General features: G+C 41.4%; 1 protein-coding gene across 1 annotated transcript in view; it reads right to left on the bottom strand.

Moving 5' to 3' along the window:
* The window catches only part of SGCD (sarcoglycan, delta (35kDa dystrophin-associated glycoprotein)), a gene marked incomplete at its 5' end in the record, with an annotated part of 70063 nt that extends 51102 nt beyond the window's left edge, over positions 1-18961 (bottom strand). Inside the window, one exon of the mRNA XM_010073201.1 lies at positions 18860-18961. Within this exon, the coding sequence (XP_010071503.1) occupies positions 18860-18961 (102 nt within the window). The remainder of the gene's footprint in view (positions 1-18859) is intronic.
* Positions 18962-21786: the final 2825 nt, after the last annotated feature.

The raw sequence follows: 21786 nt of genomic DNA, 5'->3' as shown, positions 1-21786 counted from the left end.
GCCCCACATGTGAACAAATATTCACAATAATTACATTTGGTGCCTTAACTATGTGTGCTGCATGCACCCACAGGATCTGCCCTTCAGCAAAAGAGGGGGAAATGAGATTTCTTTGATCAATTATAACTAGACCATTATGGCTACTTTCAGACTATTTACAACTAAATAAAAATAATAAAAAGAAAGAATTTTACTTAATCATTTCCAGACCTTGGACAAGTTTCAGAAGCTCTTGGTGTCTCTGTTTCCTCATGCACTAAATGAGGACAAATCATCCTTTTATACCTCTGTGATGTGTTTGACAGCTTCAGTAATACAGTATCTGAAACTGAAATACGATTAATAAGCTAGAAGTAAGGAGCAGTGGTAATGACTGATAATGATTTTGCTCTTTTTTTATTTGTGTTCTTCTAGAACCTAGGAATTAATGTTGATTACTATTTTATGGTTAATATCACAGAAAAAAAAAAGTTGGCTTCACTTGAATACCCACTTGCTCTGGTATTAATTCTCTGCAGCCCTGATCAGGAACTTAATCTGAACAACCCCAGTGACAGCAGGTTACTGCTACATTTTCATCTCACACTTACAGATGAAGGATATTTTCAAAGACAGGCTATAGCCATAGGTGAGACTATAAACACGCCGCATGAAGAAAGGTTATATTTTTTACTTGCGCTATTTGACTTTTATTTATGGAGATACGCAAGTAGCTAGAGTGTTTTGAAAAGGCCAGGAAACCTTCTAGTTCAAATTCAGGGAGGAAAAATCATTCAATCCTCAGGGCTTTGAAACTCTGCTACTGATCTGCATAACAGAAGATCGCACTACACAAGTACTACAAAAGATAAGCCAAGGGGTTGATATACAAAGAGTCATAGAAAAAGTTGCTCTGAAGATGACTTACAAGACAAGCTAAGAACTGGCATCCACCTACGAAAGACTTAAAATACATAATCAGACCTTGAAACGCTTACCCCAGCACAGTCATCTCATTCACTGATTCAGAGCTCAGATTCACGCAGCCTTCAAAAAACTAAATTTCCCTAATGGAAGAGTTATGTTTTTATTGGTCTGCAGGGAAGGAACATTTCAAGCACTTAATGCAACGCCTGCTCTCATTTCCATAATTCTTCTTCCATTAAGAAATGAAAAAGAGCTGAAAAAATTACTCCCTTTTGCTGAAAATTCTGCAGATTTTTTGCCCATCATCTTCTGTTTACAAAGGTAACAACACTGCCATCTTTTACACACTGAACATTTAAAAAATATTTCCTCTCTTGCAAGCTTGGTGATGATGCTAGCTTCCTTTAATCACGCAGAAAAAAAAATAATTAAAGCATTAAAAAATTCTTAAAACATTAGAAATTGTAACTGAGAAGACAAACCCTTGCTTTTACACTTTCACGCTATCATGATAAAATATTAAGTATTCTGATGCACACGAGCAATTGGAAATCTAGATCAATATGGCATCATCACCAAAATAAAATAATTATACAGCGAAGCAATATTCTCATAAAGTGTCATAACACTCAACAGACCTAGAGTTAGAATATCAGCATGCAATTAATAAGCATGTCTGACTCTAATTATAACACTGTAAGTACGAGGCACTCCACGTTTCTGATGTATATGCAACAATCCAGTTCTGAGTCTTTCCAGATAAATAATATTAAAGAAATAAATACATTTTACTCTTGGGATTGATGCAAAGAAAATGTAATTGAATGGAAAACTGGATTAAGTATTCTTTCAGAATTCAGGTTCACAGAAGTAGGGAAAATAATATTTTTCTCTTCGTCTACCTGTTTCTCTCCAAAAGGTTGAACCCAATTCTTCAGAAAAGCACATTTGAGATAAAATACATCTGATATCACTGATCACACAATAACCCATCATATTTCACTGCCTGCATGCTCTCTGATGTACTGAGAAATCTCTTTCTCTGTCATTTGTTCTTCTTCCTCTCATCACAAACACAACAAGGTTTTCCCGCACCTCTCTTCACAGATGCTGCTCCCAGTCCACATGTTGCCACTGACTTGCTTTTGATGCCCAGACTCAGCTGTTAAGACTTTAGCCTTTTTACAACAACCCTCTATTAACTGCGTGGCCTTAGCAGAGTCCCAGTCCACGTCCACCTTAGCCATCCCATCTCACTGCACTGAACTACAGCTTTTGATTTAACTTCCTACGCAACTTGGCAAATTAAATCAGCAGTCGCCTCCTTTCCAACACTATTTTATGTTATTCTTTCTTTCCAGTGGTTCCTTTGATCATTTGGCTGGAGAAACTGAGGTAGAGACATCAATGGGAGTAGGATGCATTTTTTTTCCCTTCTGCATGTTTTCCTGTTTGCTTCTGATTTATTTCAGGTATTTTCCTGGCAGGACACCGATGGAGGATCCCACCCTGCTGGGCTGCAGCTCCATTTCTGAGGGTAGGTGAGGCTGGGACCTTTTAAGGGCTTAAGGACTCTTTGGGACAGTTATCTACTTCCAGCCCACCATGAATCCACTATTCACCTCTGCAGGAAATCCTGCACAGTAAATACATCATTCTGCCTCCTACTCCATCCCCTCATTACCAGACCCAATGGCTCAACAATAACGCAAATGTTTGTAGGCACACAAAAGAAGTTGCCACAGCTACACAATGTATTAAAATGTCGGACACATGCTGCAGAACAAAGAATGTGAAAAGTACAAAAAAAATCAAAACAGTAGAGCTTGTTTCCTCACTAAGCAGTGAGACATCCAGTAAAACACAGAAGACTTCACAAAAGGTACCGACTGATTGTTTGCTAGGTTAAACACATGGCAAAACAACCCTAACAGCTCACAGTCTGTCTGTCTTTGGCTTGCTTCGGAAGAGTTGCTAAAAACTCCTAGATCAGAGACTAAAACAGAAAAAAGCACTTTGACTGACAGCCCTAATTTGCACCTGAAGCAATCCCAACCAGTGCTGTCTTTAAGGCAATTCAGTACTTTAACAGATGTCCTTAGTCTGCTTTAGGGAATTATTAAAAAATATTTGAAAATCCTTTTGAATTTTAACAGGCAATTTTAAAATAATGCATCACAGTCAGTGTGTTTGTAATGTGGATGGTCAAAAGGAGTAGCTCTGATTTGATCTTTTGGATTCAAAGACTTTACACAGTAGGTGCAAGTGAAGCTTGGGGAAATAATGGAAATGGTGAATTTCCTGGAGGTTTGAAAAAGTAGTAGGAAAAATTAAAATATTAAAGCATAAACCAGGTTGGCAAGGAACAGTCTATGGAGAAGCCACTCAGGGCACCATTTTCCTGCTCAACTGTACCTCTCACTGACATTACCGAAAGCAAACACTGCTGGACTGTCAGAGGGCAAAAGCTCGTTTTTTGTAAAGCAAGCAGCCAGCCCGCTATGAGAGCAAAAGCTCTCCTTCACCTGGCCTGGAGCCACAACCAGCCCTTTCGCTTGCCTGCACCCTCCAGTGCTGTCTTAAGGAGCTGCTGATAGAGGGGAAGTATTCATGTGGGTTATAACAAATATATTCCTTTCCTGAAGTCCAATCAGCCTGGGACACAGCACTGTGTGCAAGCTCATTTTTGCAGTTGTCAGGCATGTCCCAAGACCCGCCGGGAAAGCTGGCTTTTTAACTTTTACTCTGTCATTTTTGGTCAGTTGACAGAGACACGCTTAAATTAGTATCCCTGACCCAGTTTTGCATGTTCCGGTATGACTTACTCATCCTTCAAAGGGAAGCACTAGTAATATTCTCACTGCATGACACTAAACGCAGAGTTTCCTGACAGCAAAGCTCTCCGGAACATGCTGTGAGCACGCAGTCCAACACAACAGCCCTGACCCCACTCCGGCCTGGAGAACAGAAACTCCTCTGGGGAGCGCCTGATGCTGGAAAAGCTCAGAGCTGCTTCCACAAAACAGAGAGTTGGGAGCAAACAATCGGGTAAAAAAACTCCAGAATTGGTAACAGATGCTGCAGAGATCAAGCAACTGGCATGGCCATCACAGCAAACCTCACCAGAACATTGTACAGACGTCGTGCACCTCCTGAAAAACAAACAGACAAAACAGACAGCATCTATCCTTGGCTCTGAAGATGACAAACACGGGAATATCTAGTGAACCCTGTCCCCAAGATTCAGCTTGGAACAGCTGCCTGGCCTTTGTCTATGTCAACAGAAAGCCTAGACTTCAGGCCAGACTTGCAAGCCAACCATAACAGTTTCTGTTTCAGAAGTGAACCCAATAGCTCTTCCTCCTGTTTCTGATCTAACTCGCCACAGCAAGAAGAGGATTTTGCCCAGAAGCCTTCTGGCACAAAAAAATCAGTTATGTGGCTAAAGCCCTAGGTGCTAGATCAAAACCACCCCTTAATATGACTTGAATGTACTTTTTGTTGTTTAATCACTGACTCTCTTTTGATCTTGACTTTGTGTCCTTCAAGCAGCTGAATACGATGTTCGTGTAACAAAATCCCTTTTTTAGTAAAACTTCTGATTTTACAGCGTAGGCTTTTTCTAGCAGAATGAAAGCTAATTGTGAATGGAATCGGTAACAAACAGATAAAAACAAATGTTATAAAATGCCCCAGGTGTTGTACCAGAGACGATCAAATGTGCGCTGTCGACTAACTTCACATCACTGGGGAAGGGATCTCCCTCGTACAAACAGGACTTGAGAAACTGTAACACTCTTAAACAGGAAAGCAGCAGTCCTAGGTTCTCAGCACACTGATCACTATTTCCAGTAAAAATCAACGATGTATTTATTCACTAACCATTTCAATTTACTTGAATTCTCTGCAGAAATACCTAGCTGCAGTAGCTGCTCAGTGGCAGCTCACGCCGATCTGATCCTTGTCTATAGGAGGTGTTGCAGCAGCGGGACTCGGGCTGTCCCAGTTATGGTCAGACTCCAGTGGTGCAAGATCTCCTGCTGAACTGAACACACTGTAGATAGGCACAGGACCACAGGAGACAGGGAGAGAAAGGGAGAGAGCTCTGCTGAGGTTTAAAATATTCTAAATCATCCAACTATATAGCTACTCCACTGCTCGTAACTTTCCCTCCAGACAAGCGTGCAGACCTCTGTTCAAGTGTTTTCATTTTTATGGCCCTACTGGTATGCCTACTACCTGCCTTAAACATCTTTTAAAACTGCTGGTAAATCACACCTTGCTCTCTATAAAAGGCATTTGAAGACAATATTAAAATTATACCAAACTGGCAATTTCAGAGTTACTTTCTCTTATTATCAGCATTACTTGGATCACAGTACAACCAGAAGCAATTAGGATCTCACTCAGTTAGTGAGGTGAACACACGTTAAAGATTACCTGCAGTTAATAATACTCAGAAAGGCACAGCAATATCTTCCAGCAGTTTGATTCTGCACAGACACGGGTCCTGCAACACTCATGGCACCTTTCAGGCATTCTGTCACTGCACTGCATAACACCAAGTTATATATCCTGATATTTTTCTCCAGGAAGGCTAATAACACGGCTATCTCTGAACATTGCTTTGAAATTATAACTTTCCTTTGCTGCATGTCATGGATCGCTTACTTCTTGTATTAGATTATAAATGGCCATGCCAACTTACGTATGCATGTACAGCACAAAACACAAGCAAGATCCCAGCAGAGGCCCCTGGTGTTACTGAAATTCAGCTGCTGCTGCTAATAAGAAGGAGGGAAAACATTTCCATCTGTCTAGATTGGGAAAAAGAATACAGGAGTCTCTGATTCATCTGCATCCGTATGCTGGTACGCAGACAATACTTATGGACACACAGACATATGCGAGGTAGCCAGCAACAGAAATCAAATCAATCACAGATCACAGGATGTGATTTGCCTAATTATGACTAACACCTCACATTTGTTATCTACGCAAAAAGCACTTTGTGAACGAGCAGATGGCATTGCTATGGGATGGCACCATCCTCGACAGTTGCAGATGCAGAGCATTTACACAGCACGCTGAAAAAAATGACACAACACAAGCTGCTTCCTGGGAAAAAAAGATTCAAATTGAACAAGTGTCACCAAACAAAATACACGTACTTATTGATGTTCTGAACTTATCTGATCCAGCCTCTCTCCTCAAATCAAATACACACGCGCAGGCCAGGCAGTGATGCTATCTAGACATCACCAAAATCTCTTAGAGAGAACTGTCACGTGAGCTGCCGAGCACAGAAAAGCGGAGACGCAGACCAACTTGAGTCTAGTTCCAACCCGCAAACAATTTAAATCCACACAAGCAGAATCAATAGGAAGAAGCCCTGCAGAGAAAGCAATTACACTGCAAAAGCAACCATATTACAGCCCGGTTACGGCTAGGAGGCAGGACGCAGAAGGCCATCCTCACTTCTGTGATTACCCAGTAGAGTTCTCTTCAATGCATCTGGCCTGTGAAATGACAAGGTTCAGCCCAGACATGTTCCTGCAATCAAAGTGTTTCTGTTTCTGGGCTTTTTTTTTTCCAGTCCTAAGGCTCTTCTTCACAAGACCTGTCCTTCAGGTTTGCTGTGCTCCATAGGCAAATAGGGGTCTGTGCATCAGGAAACAGGTCTGAAGGGCTCAGTGTGCTCTCCCTTTCAATAGCTTCAGGGGAATAATCATCTCACTGACTGGATCTGCAATTATTTAGTCATTGGAGACTGTGCACTTGCCACTGTAAGACACAAAGAAAGATAATCTGACCATTCCTGGTGATAGAAAATTCAGATTTTCCATTCAAATTCTTGCTTTTATTTGTGGTTCATCTGCATTTTTTTTTTCCGAGCTGCCATAAGCACATACACCGGTGTGACAGGTTTCAAGCAGCTATAAAATGATTGATGAAAACCACACTTTGGCCTTGTTGTGGGAATATTTATTGTTGAAATATACTCAGTTAGCTCTGTATGGGCATGTATGGGAAAATAGGAAGGACTGAAAAGAAAGGCTGGGCCCAAAACCCAACCTCTGACACCAAAGTAATTTGATGTGTTTTAATGAAGATACAGGGTGATGGGGTCACAGAGACATCTGCACAGACTGTTTCTGAATTGCTTTTATCTAACCACTTTCTTTCTTCTGCTGAAATGATCAATGCTCAGCTTTATGGAGGATGCTCTGCTGGTCGACATCACTAGACAGAGGCTTCTCCACAGGAATAAACACGGGGACCACACTCTGACCTGCGGTGCCACAACACTCCACGTGTGAGTTAGTTTCCTCATCCTGGAGAGGAAGAACTGCAAACCTCCATCTGCCTTGGAGAGGCTGAACGTCTAACAGCCATGGCAGCAGTACACTTGAAAAGGTAAAATCACAGATGCAGTCACGCATGTAACATGAAATTGGAATGATCTGGAGGAAAGACGTTAAATGCTGCTGGATGTTGCTACACCAAACACAGGTACCCACAAAGATAGCAGGACAGCAAATGTCTGATCAGTGGGACAGTCGCATGAGCAGGAACAGGGTGCTCTGTGTTGGGATTTGACTGCACCTTGTGGCTGCCATTCAACAGACAGTCTTGATTATCTGCTTCAGGGTGATGAGAGGAGAGGAACGCAGGGTATTGCCATGGTACAGGGCTGATGAGCAAAAATACACCCCTAACCAACACCCCTGGGGAGCTGGGAGTGGTATTTCAAGAGATGTCAGGCTCACAGAAAGAGCAGAAGATGCTTTTTCCATGCCTGGAAGAAGACAGGAATGTTGTTTGGGGACATGGTGCGTAATGGCAAAAGCAGCCAAAGAGATTAGGATGTGTGAAGGTAAAATACAGTGCAGGGAGGCATACAAAAGCCTAGGACCCCCAATTACTCTCTGGGCAAGCAGCAGGTTGGCTCAGCCTGGCCAGCTGTTTCCAGTTTTAAACAAAAGGAGGAACAAAACTGATCAGTGAAGACACCCGACCAGTGGCTCCTACCAGGGAAGAGCGCAGGAAGGGTCCTGCCTGCATGTTCCCGTTTTTTTCTACTTCAGCTAAGCTACGCTTCCCAGAATGCTGCATAATAGATAATGTTGCAGAGAGAAACAAAAAGCCTGCTGCTCTCCCAACTGTGTACCAACATCAAGGTTCATCATTTATAAATAACAGCTGGGATCTTAAGGAAACATATATCACAAAAGTCCGTTTGCAGTAGGAGCTGGGGATTTCAAGAGTATAGCAGCAATACAGATAAAATATTTTGGCTTGAAGCAATGGTAAATATACAATAAAATGTGCTTCTCAACATAGCAGCATTGACAACATACGGTGCCATTGCCCTGACTAGCCTTTACTCCATCTAAGCAGTGAAGGATGTTCTGCAAAAAACTGGAGGGGACAAGCTCTGAACACTCAACCACAGGAAATGTGTTCAGGTTCATCCCATCAACCCACTATCCTACCACCATGGCTCTTTGGAAACCAAGTTATTAAATCAGTTCAGGTTGATCACTTACTCTTGCCCTTTTACAGCAATTAGTGTACTTTTGGATTATTTGGTGATTCACTGTGTGTCTTCACCTGTGTGTACAACACATCAGTGAATCTGCTTAAAGGAAAATACCAGCTGCTCTAAGGTGATGAACAGCTATGCCCACTTTGTACTTCTAACCTGCAAAATATATCTGGAAAAAGAATGACATGAAAAACAATGAGTTCACCCTCTTCCAGATCAACCTTATCAAAAGAAAGAAAACAGCTTTCAGTTAAAGAACCAAAAGCCCAGCTGGAGAGACATGCTTGTTCTGTCAGACAAATGACCTCCCTTCTCCCCTCAATCAACCCGATTGTCTGTAATTTTATTTATTTCTCTGCTTTTAAATATCAATGTCCTACAAAGCTTCTCATTGGAAAAAAATACATCTTATCCTTCAGCAGTGCTGCCTTGGGCTGCAATCCTGTCAGATCACATCCAAGAGGAAGGCTCAGCTTGCATTCGTACTTGGAAAAGAAAACTTTCCAGGCACTGTGAAGAGTGATATGGATGATTCAGTGAACAGCACACTTCTGTCTAAATCAGTGGCCACCCATTCATGGTGCCACTGGCAATCTTTCGCAGCTGCTGCTGGCTTCTTAGCAGAGAAGCAGAACTCAGACATTAACCACTTTTCTTCATTAAATGCCCGATGTCTAAACCAAGAGAGAGACAATGGAATGGTATATTGTTTTGCTTAAGAAGAAAAAGAACTAGAAGCAGAGTATCAAGCTGTAGCTGGAAAGAAAGGATAAAGCCTAGGTCATAAAAGCAATTTTCATTGCCTAGTTTTAGACTAGAAATTAAAAATCCAACAAAATATCCTGCACTGACTAAGATACCATGCAAATCCTGTTGTGCAATTACTCACCATTTTCATAAACAGTGATTTACAAATCAAACTTCAAATAAAACTTTCCCTTGTAGACCATAAAGAAGGACTTTCCAAGGGAAGATGTCTCTCTATCCTTAGAAGGGATGTTTCTGGGGGAAGTGGATGACAGCAGCGCTACCTGGGGAACCTCAGTGGTGAGAAGACAAAAACACGGATGCTTTAGCTCTGCTCCTTTATCCCACCTTTTAAGGCCAGACTGGAAGCAAACCAAAAAAGTTCACTGGACTCAGAATCACAGCAAATCAAGAGGAAATCAATGGACACATGACATTTTATACCAAAAGTCTGCACTAAAAGATGAAAAAAGAAACAAACAAACAAAAAAATGGGCAGAATGGAAACTGTTTTCCTTCACAATTGTCCCCCCCAAGAAGAATAATTTTTTTACCATATCAGCTTTTATTTTAAAATATCTGTCAGCGCTATCAACACACTCCTCTATACTTGGGGCACATGATCTACCCAAAGGAGCACACACAAGGACACAGCACTCCTCACACCAAGCCTCGGCTCCTGTATAGAGATGTTCCAGTCAGGGAAATGTTAACAGCCAAAGAAATCTTACTTTTTCTTTCAAAAGAAGCAACTCGGTTTTCCCAAGAGCCTCAACCAATTTGCCCTAAAAGAACAAGATCAAATTTCCAGTTGTTCTTGTTTTACCCTGCGTTTTTCTTTCTCCAAATCCAACATTTGTCATTTAGAAACAGAACAATCAGATAAACTTTTATTACTGGCATAGCAACTGGTAAATGAAACCTGGAAGGTCTGGCTTTCCATTCCTGTTGCAAATCAAAGAACACGCACACTGAACAGTCTGTAAAACCAGTTGTGTGTGCCTGCTCCTCCTAATGACAGCACAGCTTGTCTTGTCAGGCAACGCCTGCCTTACAAAATACATGACTTTGCTGCTGAAACAGTTTTGATCAGCAGAAGAGTTGCAGAAGTGTTTGCTGTCCTATGGTAAGAAGACACAAAGCTCTCCTCTTGAGGCTTCTCAAAAATATCAGAAAACACATTCTTGTTCTTTATAATTGGATCTTTCTATTTGTCTTTTTGTGTTTCCTTTGTACACTGGTCTCTATCTTCTCTTTATCTGTACTGTATAAAGTTTTATTCCTTTTTCATTTTTAGCATTTAGAATCTTTTTTTAAAATTTATTTTATATTTCAGCCTTTCCAAAGCAGCCAGAATCCTGATTGTCAGCAGCGATGTCTAGACATAGTAAATCCTTAAACTCAAAGCCTTTGCCCTCGACAGAGCGCAATGCAGCAGTACACGATTGCACATCTTTCCCTGGGCAGTTCCAGGTGTTTTGTAAGGCTTATTTCCTTCTGAGGCTACAGCTTGTTAAGATGAAATTTGGATCAATTTTTGGACTGAGAATTCAGGGCTACTCTACGAATGCGTTCAGTCCCACGGGTTGGTTCAGGTCAGCTGTAGTCAAGTACCAGCAGAGCTTCTCTTTTAACAGCAATACCTGTCCAGCAATACCAGTAAGCAACAGGAAACCCATCATCAGTAGGGGTGACTGATGTCTCCACACTCATGAGACCCCCAGTAAACCCCCTGTGCTTTTTAAAAAATTATTATTATAAGATTAAACACAGAAAAATAAGGACAATGTTCAGCTCCTGAAGGTTTACAAGCTTGTAGGAATACTGGGAGGCTGCAATAAATGGGTAATTAGGAAAAATGAGCTTCACAGCAGCTTCCCACTTGATTCATAGAGGTAGCATGCAAGTCTGAGATGTCAAACTGAAGCTGAAATAACAGATGCTAGAACGCAGGGCATGTCCAAGGAAAGCAAGAAACTGCCTGCCAGATTCATTCAGCTCAGCCATTTTTTTTTTCAACTTTAAAATCAATAATTCCACGTCTTTTCCCTTTTGGGGGAATAAACTAAATCAAATGCTTATTCTATTCTTTTAGGTTCTAGTGCCTGCACTCCTGTCTCAAGGCTCGTGACTCAGCCGAAAACACAATGTTAGCTGATTTGCAAAATTTCTGTGGAAATACAGCCCCATCACAAAACTCAGCCCCATTGTCCTCTTCACAGCTGAACTGCAAGCAATTTGTGGGATCACGGTAAAGCTGCAAAGCAAAAGCTTAGAGACCAGAGAGCACCCAGCCCTAACCCAGAGGCTCCCTTTGAGCTGTGATGCACATCACTGGTTTTTATGACCGCAGAGTCCAGCTGCAAACGTTTAAAACAAAGAGGAGAAGGGAATCGGATCAGAACAGCTCCTCTCTCCTTACACAAACAGCTTAAGCAGAGAAATTTCACCTGTCAAAGGGAAAAAGTCAACGGAACTGGGAGATAATTTAGGAAATTCTCCATCTCCTTCCTATTTGGTTTCAGAGCTGTTAATTAATCCGCATCATCTCCATGGCCCAAGCTAGAAGGTGAAAACGACAGACTATCAAGTGGTTATTCAGTTTATGGGTTCAGATACTTCTGCAATGACCACCTCGGGTTTTCTGGACACAAAATCTCCACCAATGTTAGGATAAGAAAGTACAACCCTGTTGTTCCCAGAGTTAGTGCAGAGGTGTACTCATGATGAAAACACAGACAAAGCCTAGGTAGGTAGCCCACTTGGCACAGCTGATTGACTTTAATAGGTGCTGATTACACTGCTCATATTGCATGAAATTAAAAAGCTTACAAATGTTATGAGCCATTACCCTTCCATTTAAGAGAGTTTATGACAAGTTAGCAACATTTAATGAAATCCTTTTCAAAATGCCATAGGCAGCCTCCACGAGACTTTGCTCTGAAATGCAACTCGTGGAGTTATTTCAGAAAGTTTGCTTACTCCAGAGTTTCCTCTCCTGCTCTTCTTTGGGATACTCTGATTTTTCAGCTGGTGGGATACTTCAGCTCCCTGTTGTGCTCTCAGCATGTGGCACACAGCACCAGCTCGTTAGACAGACAACGGGGAACAGACAAAGCAAGATTTAATTCTGGTGTTATGGGAAGCGCTCCTTCAGCCAGCCTACAAAATTTCCTTCAAAATTCAAAGTGGAGAGACTTCTGGCCAATTTTACTATGAAGCTAGAGGGAAATGTTTTCACAGTTGCTGTAAAATTTACTTAAACTTCCACCTTTTCATTACACTGGAAATATCACGGAGTCACTAACTGCCCCCAAAGCACTGGGGCAACCAAGGTTCAGTCTGCAGTAAGCTCTCTGGATTTTATTGCTTAAAAATGAAATTTATTAAGAGGAAAGCATATCAATTTTATAAACCCCACTGGGCGCTCACAGCCTACTGCCATATGTGGACTCAAATCTGCTTTGGATGGCAATAGCAACAGTATCTGTGCATCAGGGCGCTTCTGCCAATATGATGCCTCGTCCACTTCTGTTTGTTTTTACTGCTTGTTCCGCTGACTGCCAGCGCTCCTCTCTGTTGATAGCTGTTGGGCAAGCAAGACTCAAACTGACCAAACTGAGGAGACATTTATAGCAAACGCACACTGACACAGAATCTCTGACAAGGTATTTGGAGCGGTGCCACAGCCAATGCTTAACAAACCCCATAGGGGGAAGATGAGATGGACAGGCAGAAGCTTGCTTTTGTTGGCTGTGCCATCAGGAGCAACCTTGTTCTTTTTTTTTTTTTTTTTTTTTAATTATTGGGCCTTTTAAACAATATTTTAACATCTGCTGCCAAAAATCAACCAAGAAGCAGTAAGCTATGAAGATGCAGTTAGAGGAAGCATCGCCCTTCAGAAGCTGACCTCGGACAGTGTGAGTTTTTTCTGATGAAGCCACAGCAGCAGCTGAACTGCTCCAGAGGCAGGAGGACCAACATCTCTGTGAGCTGACAGAAGCTCTTACAGCCTCATTTGTATACTAACATGCAAAAAACCCCAATTCCTCTCTTCTTTGAAGAGAACCGGTCACTAAGGGAATAGGTAAACGCTGGGAGGAGTAATGGCCAGAGAAGCGGTGGGAGCGCACAGGGACTGCTAAGTGACAGCAGCACGGTGAGACTAACTTCATTTCCACCCTGAGGTGGTTTCGGTGAGCGTGCTGAAATCCTCAAGCACTTTGCTAGACTAAATCATCAGGAACTAATTCAATATCCTTTTATTGGTCTGTAAACTCTGATAAAGGAAGAACAGGAATTATTCTGCCTCCTTTCTCAAAAAATAACATCATTCTTTCATGCTATCTGAGACTTTACTGAAAGCTAGATTTCTGCTGCACCGTTGGAGCATCATACAAAGCTGCAATTCTCTTGCCATCTGCATTGCCTCTCCACACAGGTGAATGTTGCATTTTTATCCAAACTAGTATCTTATCTTGATATAAACATGTATTTATGGCCATGAGGCAGGTATGCCCCATTGTGGACACATGTTGTTTTTTCCAAATACACGGTTTATTGTTTTTCAGTGCGTATTTTTAGCTTTGAGGCTTGTAGACCTGCAGAGCAAATAATACAAAAGAATACATCCATTACAGACCGGCTTCTGTCCTTTAAAATTATACCACTCTTCTTCCAGATCTGAACAGAGTGAGACAAGTACATTGGCAAAATAATTATTTATCACTCTTAAGAGCTGCCTTTAAAATTTCTATCATTCAAATACTGGCTGGGGAAAATGAGAAGTACAGACAAGCACATTTTATGCACTTGCCAGTCTAGCTTTTATGCTGATGAGAACTTGCTAAACACCAGTAAAGGGAACAGCAGTTATTAGCCCTAATTCACAACTGGGAATTTTTTTTAGGCCAAACAGATGCCCTTGCAGAATCCCAGCAAGTGTTAATGACAGGTCCAGTCCTCCTTCCACTGCAGTCACCCGTTATTTTGTACAGCTTCAAATGAGACCAGGGTTGCTCCAAGGCTCTGAGCGAACACACTGCTCTCAGTGAGACACATTGCCACCGGGAGCAGGATAGGGACCTCTAACATCACCCAAAGAAAGGAAAACAAAAAGGGCACTGTACTTCACCTCAGGCTTCTTTCTTTGAGGTTTAGGATTCTTCTTTTAAATTCTTTTTCCAGTTGATTAAAAATTATGGGATGCAGACCTTCACCATGAAACCGCCTAGATACACAGAGATCTCTTTTAAAAGACATTTGAAATCTCCTCAAAATCTGTTCAGTGAATTTTGCCATCACTTGTACCTGTACAACAACAGAATAGCTTGGAGGTCCCCCCGGTAGCAGAGGACAGACAAGAAAGGTCAGTGCTCATGTTTAGATCTGTGTTCCCAGAGCCACCCATCAGCAGGAGAGTCTGCAAGAGCTGAACGGGGGGAACCCTAGCCAAGAGCTTTATGCTGCAAAAAATCTTTGTCAGGCAAATCCATACTCCTTTCTTCAGAAGGATTCAGGGTAAATAATTTTAAACCCAGGTGTAAACATTTGCAAACTGAGGTTTATTTTTTTCTGTCTATGCACTTGAAATGAATGTTGAAAGGGCAAAACCATCCTAATCCTATCATGGCAATGTCTATCTCTGCTTTCTAAAGCTGAGCTTATCATCTCATTTGTTGTCACACAGCTCCTGAGAGAAGTAATTCACTTGATTTTCCTGTATAATCAGAGCACAGGATTTTATTTCTGTTGTTATCGGAATGGAAAATGCTCATTGCCTGGTCTCTGTCTTGCTGCTTTTAACTTACAGACCTGGCTGTGGTAAGCTTCAAAACACCTCAGCTGCACTAAGAAACCTAAGTCTTTGCTTACTGTAAATTTTCAAGCAACCTGCTTATTAGAAGCTCTTCTCAACAAAGGCAGAAAAATTTCCATTATTAAATTTCTATTCAAATTAAGGCAATGAAGACTGAAGACCACAAAACTGTTGCCATTGCTTTCCAGCACCTAAAATCAACAATTTGTGCTGCTGCGTGCAACTTTCAGTCAAAGTTTTTCTGATTTACAAGCAAGCAGATGGTTCACACGATAGTCCGCAATAAATTACAACAGTTAGAAAGACAGCTACATTTTAACAGTGACAATGTGGCTGAGCTACAGATGGGTTTATAGATGACCCTTCCGATTTTTAATAATCTCCGTAATTTATGTGCAACAAAAGAAATGCAAGGATTCCTAATGCACCTTCTTGACTCAGTACAAATCACTTTTATTTACACAGGCAATACTTCATGGTCCAGTTAACTGCTTAATTAAAGGCAGCAAGATGCTCATGTTCCATGCAAGTGGCATGGAAAATACTGTGCAGTGTGCAATATGTTCAGCTGGGAGTTTAAGATGCTCTGATCACTCCTGGAAAAGGGAATGCATTTATCTCATTTCTTGAAAGCAAGACTACAATGCTGCAAACACTGCTACCACCAGTTACTATTTATTAATCTCCAAACAAGCTTTAGGCTCATGCAGTAACAAGGTTATGTTTATTTGCAAGCTCTGATGCTTAGAAATAGGCTCCTAATCCAGGAGGCACGACAAACTTCGTATTGCTGATCTAGGCAGGGGAAACAACAGGAACATAGATTCTCAATATATGAAGAGTGAGGGATTTGGGGGGTCACTGGAATGGGTGAGGGAAAAGTAAAGCGAGCCTGGAGGGTGTCATTCCTGAGACAGGAGGCAGCAGTGATGCAGAAAGAAACTGGCTGGAAGCAGCTTTCAGTAGCCTGTTCGTGTCAGTGATTTTAATGACCACTTCTCTGGCATGGGACTAAACCACTTCGGACCAATCCTTCTACTAACATTTCTGAAGATGCCTTTGTTGGGTTGTCATCCCACAGTACAACAGATTCACTTCTTCTTCATTGTAACGTCAGTTGTAATGAGTTACCTCCTAAAAGGAGCACAGCTAAATAAAACCACTCTGTCCAGAAGGTGATGAAGGGGACAGTACCTACGAGAGCTCTTTACAGCACAAATTACAGGACCTCAGAGGTTCCTACACTGCCAGTCTCTCGGGATGACATTTGAAGGCTTTTCTGCCTCTCTAAACTTTAGTCTTCCCTTCCTGACAAATTAATTTGGAAAAGAAATCCACTTTGAAGTGGAAATCCAAAACTATCTTTAAACCAGAAGACACAGCTCCTAGGAACACAAGTCTGTGTGCACATCTATTTATTACCTTCCTGGGACTTAAGAGATGCAGAGAAGAGGCACCAGTGACAAATTCAGGCTTTCCAGAATGATCACAATTCATGTTTTAGAAATATTTTGGCAGGGATTGCCCAGCTCTGCCCACAGCAGGGCAGCGTGGGAGCAGCACTGCAGAGACACAAAAGGGGGAAAACCCACCCATGGAGGTCACGGGACTGCAGCCACTTACACAAAAAGCAGTTCTCCCCCTGCCATTTCCACGCAGCACCAACACCCTTCATCTGCTACACAGAACAACAGTGAAATTAATTTTTTTTAAATAAAAGTCTTCTATAAACAACAAGTGTCTGAAAGTCTTTTGAACTTCATATAAAATCATTATCTAGTACTGTACACAACTCAGAGGTTGTTTAATTAAACATATGAAAAATATTATATGTCAGTTTATTTCTAGGACGCTCTTTACTGTTATGTGTCATATTGTTTCTGTTACACTTTGCATATTTAAAGCTGCATTATGCAGTTCTGAAAACCCAGAGAAGATGACTATGGAATTAGTATGAATGTTCATCTGTACTGCTGAGTGCTGAGTTTGGTACTTTATTTTAGCAACATTCATCAAGTTCAGGAATTGCTTGTATGCTTCCTTCCAAGAGAATACTGGGTCATACTACGGTTCTTTAAAAAAATATAGTGTTGATTATGTAATAATATTTTTAAGTATTTGGCAACTATCACCCTTTGATTGACTGCAGCTCTTCCATTTGCTTGTAAGAGGTCAGATTCACACATAGCACAAGAAAGCAGAAGCTGACTGAAATCAGTAGGGCTGTCCCTGTTGCTCCCAGCCCAGCAGTAACTCCAGCTTTATCGTGAGCAACCTGAAAGCCAGCACAGGCTATTCCAGTTTAACTCCACTGAGAAATCTAGAGAAATTATACACATGGTTTATACAACTATATAGTTAATACAGTCTCCAGGACTCATCTGCTGAAGCCAGCAGGGATGCTCCAGCTCACTAGGCTGGAGATCAGACCTTCTGGCTTGCAACTAGATCCTTCTCTGGCTAATAACAAAAATCAGCCTGGAGGATGTATAGCAAGGAACACACACACAAGTCTTACCTTCTATTTCTTGTTCCTCGCATTCATTAAACTCTCTATGGTGTAGAAACTAGCATCATAACCTCAAGAGGGGGACACCTTTTGTCCCCCCTGCTGTATTAAAATGTAGATCAATATGATCATATGTAAGTGGTAAACTCCCCAGTAGGAAGAAGGGGTTCTCAGTCCTCTTACTAATCAAATATTACTCCCAGCAACCTAACTAGAGAAAAAAAATGTAAGTAGCAATTTGTCAGTCTATTTATCAAACAGAGTGCTGCACCTTTCCCACACACTTTCCGTTACAAAGTGTATGACACACAAGGTTCTACAGTTCCATTTTAATTCAGGGATGAAAACATTTATAGATATGAACGTTTTCTCATTAACTTTTCTTCCTAAATGATTATGCTTGTTCAAATCAATTCCTAGGCATCTTACAGAGGTTACAACCTTCAATAATTAAATCGAATATTGTATTGGATGTTGCGTTGATTATGCCACAAGTTCCAATTTCTACAAGACCACTGAAATGCTGAGATAAAGGGACATTAACTTTATTTAATTAGCTATCTGCCATTGTTATCACAATGGAAGGTTGGTATCTGACTCAAATTAACACTTTGGATCAGGAAACAAGATAGATGACATCTAAGAAGGATCTTGGAAATTCTCTATAATTGTTTCAGTTATTTTAAAGCCGCTCAGGACAAACAACTGCATTAGAAAGAGCAAAAGTCACTGACAGTCAATGAAATGCTACTATGAAAATGGTATTTCAGTCACACTTGGGTTCTTTCTCATTTTCAGTTGTTAACACCCTTGTCACTTTTGTCAAGCAGTCTCTCTCAGCAGCACTGAATTTTAACTGCACATAATTCTAAAACACAACATGAAACAGAACTGAGCACGTAATATGGGTCTATTGTGCCAGCTAACAACAGATCAGGCCCTTGTGCCAAGGCATCACCTCTCTGCTCTCTGTGGAAAAACAGTAACTCATGAAGCGTGAGCTGGATTGCACAACTGCCTGCCATCCCTCTGCCTTGGAAACAGCAGGTCTCGTGCTCAAGGGTTTTTTATGATTTATCTCAAACGGAGACACAAAGAAAATGTGCAATCTCAGAGGTCCTGGAAGCATTTTAACTACAAACTAAACCCATGTATATCAACCTTGCCCAGAGGATGCAGTATCCAGAGAAGGTACCCAAAGGCCACCCACTGTCTCACTCTTCAACATTACATTTGTATAGAGTTATTTATCCAATAACTACGCCCCTCTGACATGGATTCTTACAGTTAGGGCTACAGAAACATGCTCATTCCTTTCCCAACAACTTACTGGTCTTGACCGGATTTCTTTGGCGTAGAGAGGTTTCAAGAATTCGGAATCTCCTTCAAGCTTTAGACCCTTTTCTGTGATTCTCAGGTTCCCCATTCCATCCTAAAGCACAGACAAAAAGAAACAACAACATTAGTTACAATTACTAAACTCACCATGCTGCCAAAAGCTGATTTTTTTTTTTTTAATAAGAGAACATGCAAAGCACTGGGAGGCACTAGAGAATGCAATTTCTCGTGTTATCCTTTTAGTTCTGTTTCTGTGAAAAAAAAATATTCTATTCAGAATAATCTGCAATGCCCCCCAGTAAACCATGTACACAGATGAAAGATGTTCTTTTAAGCTAGTCATCCCTACTCAAAGAGACAAAGCGATGCTGTGTTAACAGGAAACTACTAACTGTAATATTCACTGGGTGCCTGTATATTAATATACCTTCTCATTCATAGAAAAATCCATACAAAGTGATTAATTCTGCTGAACTCTATATAGAGAATATGTGATTAATTCCACTGAACCGATAAAATCAGGTTTGGCTGTGTAGGAGTATTGCAACAAAGTGTGGTAGGGAACTTGACCCCTGTTATTTGGGGAGATCTCTGGAAAATACGGACTCTTGGGTGGGGTTTCTTTAGGGCTATAAACCCTTAGAGCAAAAAGATGTGGAAACCTGCTGATTAGTTTCAAGTCTCACAGTCTTTCCTGCACTTTCAATATTGTTAAGATGCTCCACAGCTTTACTGGAATATGCATTTATGCAAATCTTTGCTCTGGGAAAAGTAAGGACACAACAGGAATATCTTTATAATAGACTGCTCTCCTATTTTGGTGTAACTCCTGACTTTTCCCTCCCACAATGATCAGCTCAGGATCAGAGCCCTCACTCTGCTCCTTGCACAGCCCCAGAACATCCCAGCAATCTGAACCTCCATATCCAAATGTTTGGGTCTCCTGAGGTGTTCTCTTGCCTTTCAAATAACCACTGCAAAGTCCCAGTGGCCAGGCAATGAAGTGACTGATGTAACTGGGCTTCTCTCCTCATTTGGATTCCACAGTTGCAGCTGTCAGCCCTCACCCTCTCCCCAGCCCTGCTCCAGGCTCCCCCGGGCTCCACCGCTCCCTCTGCTGCGACGGCAAAAATCTTCTTGACAAATGACATGAAGTTTTGGCTGCAGGTCTCCAGCAGATGACCGCAAATAGCCCATTTTCTTTAAAAATTGTTTACTTTTGTGCATCCAAGATGCAATGAAACATCTGACAAACCATAATAGCAAACAAAATGGATGTCAAAATTTTATATAAGTTTTTCTTATGGCTTTTATGCAATACGACAGGTGTACAGATACATTGGCACAGAGCAGAATTGGACCAAACTATATTTCACCTTTAACTTGTGAAAGTCGTAACTTTTACTAAGATGAGAGAAGTAGGTTCATTTAGGCTGTAATTGCTTAGAACAATGTGCGTGTGTAAGGAATACGATGCGGGGAGGGAAGTGCAAAAGTAAACGTACAATCAAAACCACATCAAATGCAAGGTATTATTTCTAAGATTCAGGGCGATTATCACACTCTGCAAGGATTGAGGTGAATTGGGTTTTTTTGCCTGAGAAAAAGATGGTCTGAAGAATACCTTTTAGCATCAATTTGACTGACATCATTAAGATTTGAGACTTACGCTACCAAAAGCTATGTCTCCACATATCTAGATTAAGACTGGAAAATGACTGAGTTGGGTAGTCAAGAACAGGCACAACAATTTTCAAACATACCCCTTAAGGTATCTTTCAACCTTTTTTTTTTTTTTAACATTTCTCCAGGCTAGAGAAGCAGGAGGATGATGCTACGTGATGCCCCAAGGCCTCCAAGATAAGGCAGGATACAATAATCACAAAACCTTCAATAGCTGGAGCTCAGCGTGGGGAGGGCATTGCAATGAGGGACACACATCAGCACCTCCAGCAACAGCATTCATGTTACAGTGGGAGAGACGTTGAAACTAAGGGTCATGCGAGCTACAGGATGACAGAAGTAGTAATTTAGAGGAATTACTGACCTACAAATATGGACATGCCATACTGATTCCACAGCATCTCGTCATGCACTTTAGGGACTTATTGAGAGGGACTGGGCTGCTTCCTCAAGTGCTGCTTGGCACGTCCTTAAACACTGAAGTTCAAATCAAGAGAGCCACCTCAGCACCTAATTTATAGCTGTTCCAGGGATTTTAGAGGAAAGGGGTATGTACGTGGGTGGAAGCCCTAAGAAGATCAAGAAAGGACTGGGAAATCCAGCAAAGCGACATTGATTTGGATATATGTCTTGCATGTTTTCTAATCCAGCTGCAAAAAATACACCGCATCTGTTTACTTCCTCTTTCTCCCATCATGTGTACACCTCCAGCACTGCAAGAGGAATCACTGTCACTGAAGGTGAATGGCCAACCCAAACAGATTTGCATGAACTATTGCCAAAAGGCATGAATTTGGAGGGATAAAAATCAAAGACATAGCATGGCTCAGCAGTGACGTTGGTCACTGGCCAGACCTTCTCCCTTTCCAAGAAGTATCATTCTCAGGGTGTACCCTGCCAAGTGAAGATCGTTTTTGCCAGAGCGTGGTGTCTTAGGAACAAAGGCAGACTCAGGAGCACTCAGTGACAAAATGACCGCTGTCATCACATTTTGAAACGAAAGCTGTAAGCAAACTTTAGAGACGTATGCTGAAAACGCTATTAATTATGGAAGGGAGATGAATAAGAGACGGATCATAAAGTGCCAGTTGCTACACTCCTTGTCCCTGGTGTAAAACAGCATCTTACAAATTCTGGGTTGGTGGTGGCACAGAAGGGTTTCAAACAAAAGGATGAGTGAAAATGAGTGAAATATACAGATCAAAGAGCCGAGATTAAATTTCAATAGCAGGATGC

Source organism: Pterocles gutturalis, unplaced genomic scaffold (genome assembly GCF_000699245.1).
Source record: "Pterocles gutturalis isolate BGI_N339 unplaced genomic scaffold, ASM69924v1 scaffold4812, whole genome shotgun sequence".
Lineage (NCBI taxonomy): Eukaryota > Metazoa > Chordata > Aves > Pterocliformes > Pteroclidae > Pterocles > Pterocles gutturalis.
This window is presented reverse-complemented; position numbering and strand designations above follow the sequence as displayed.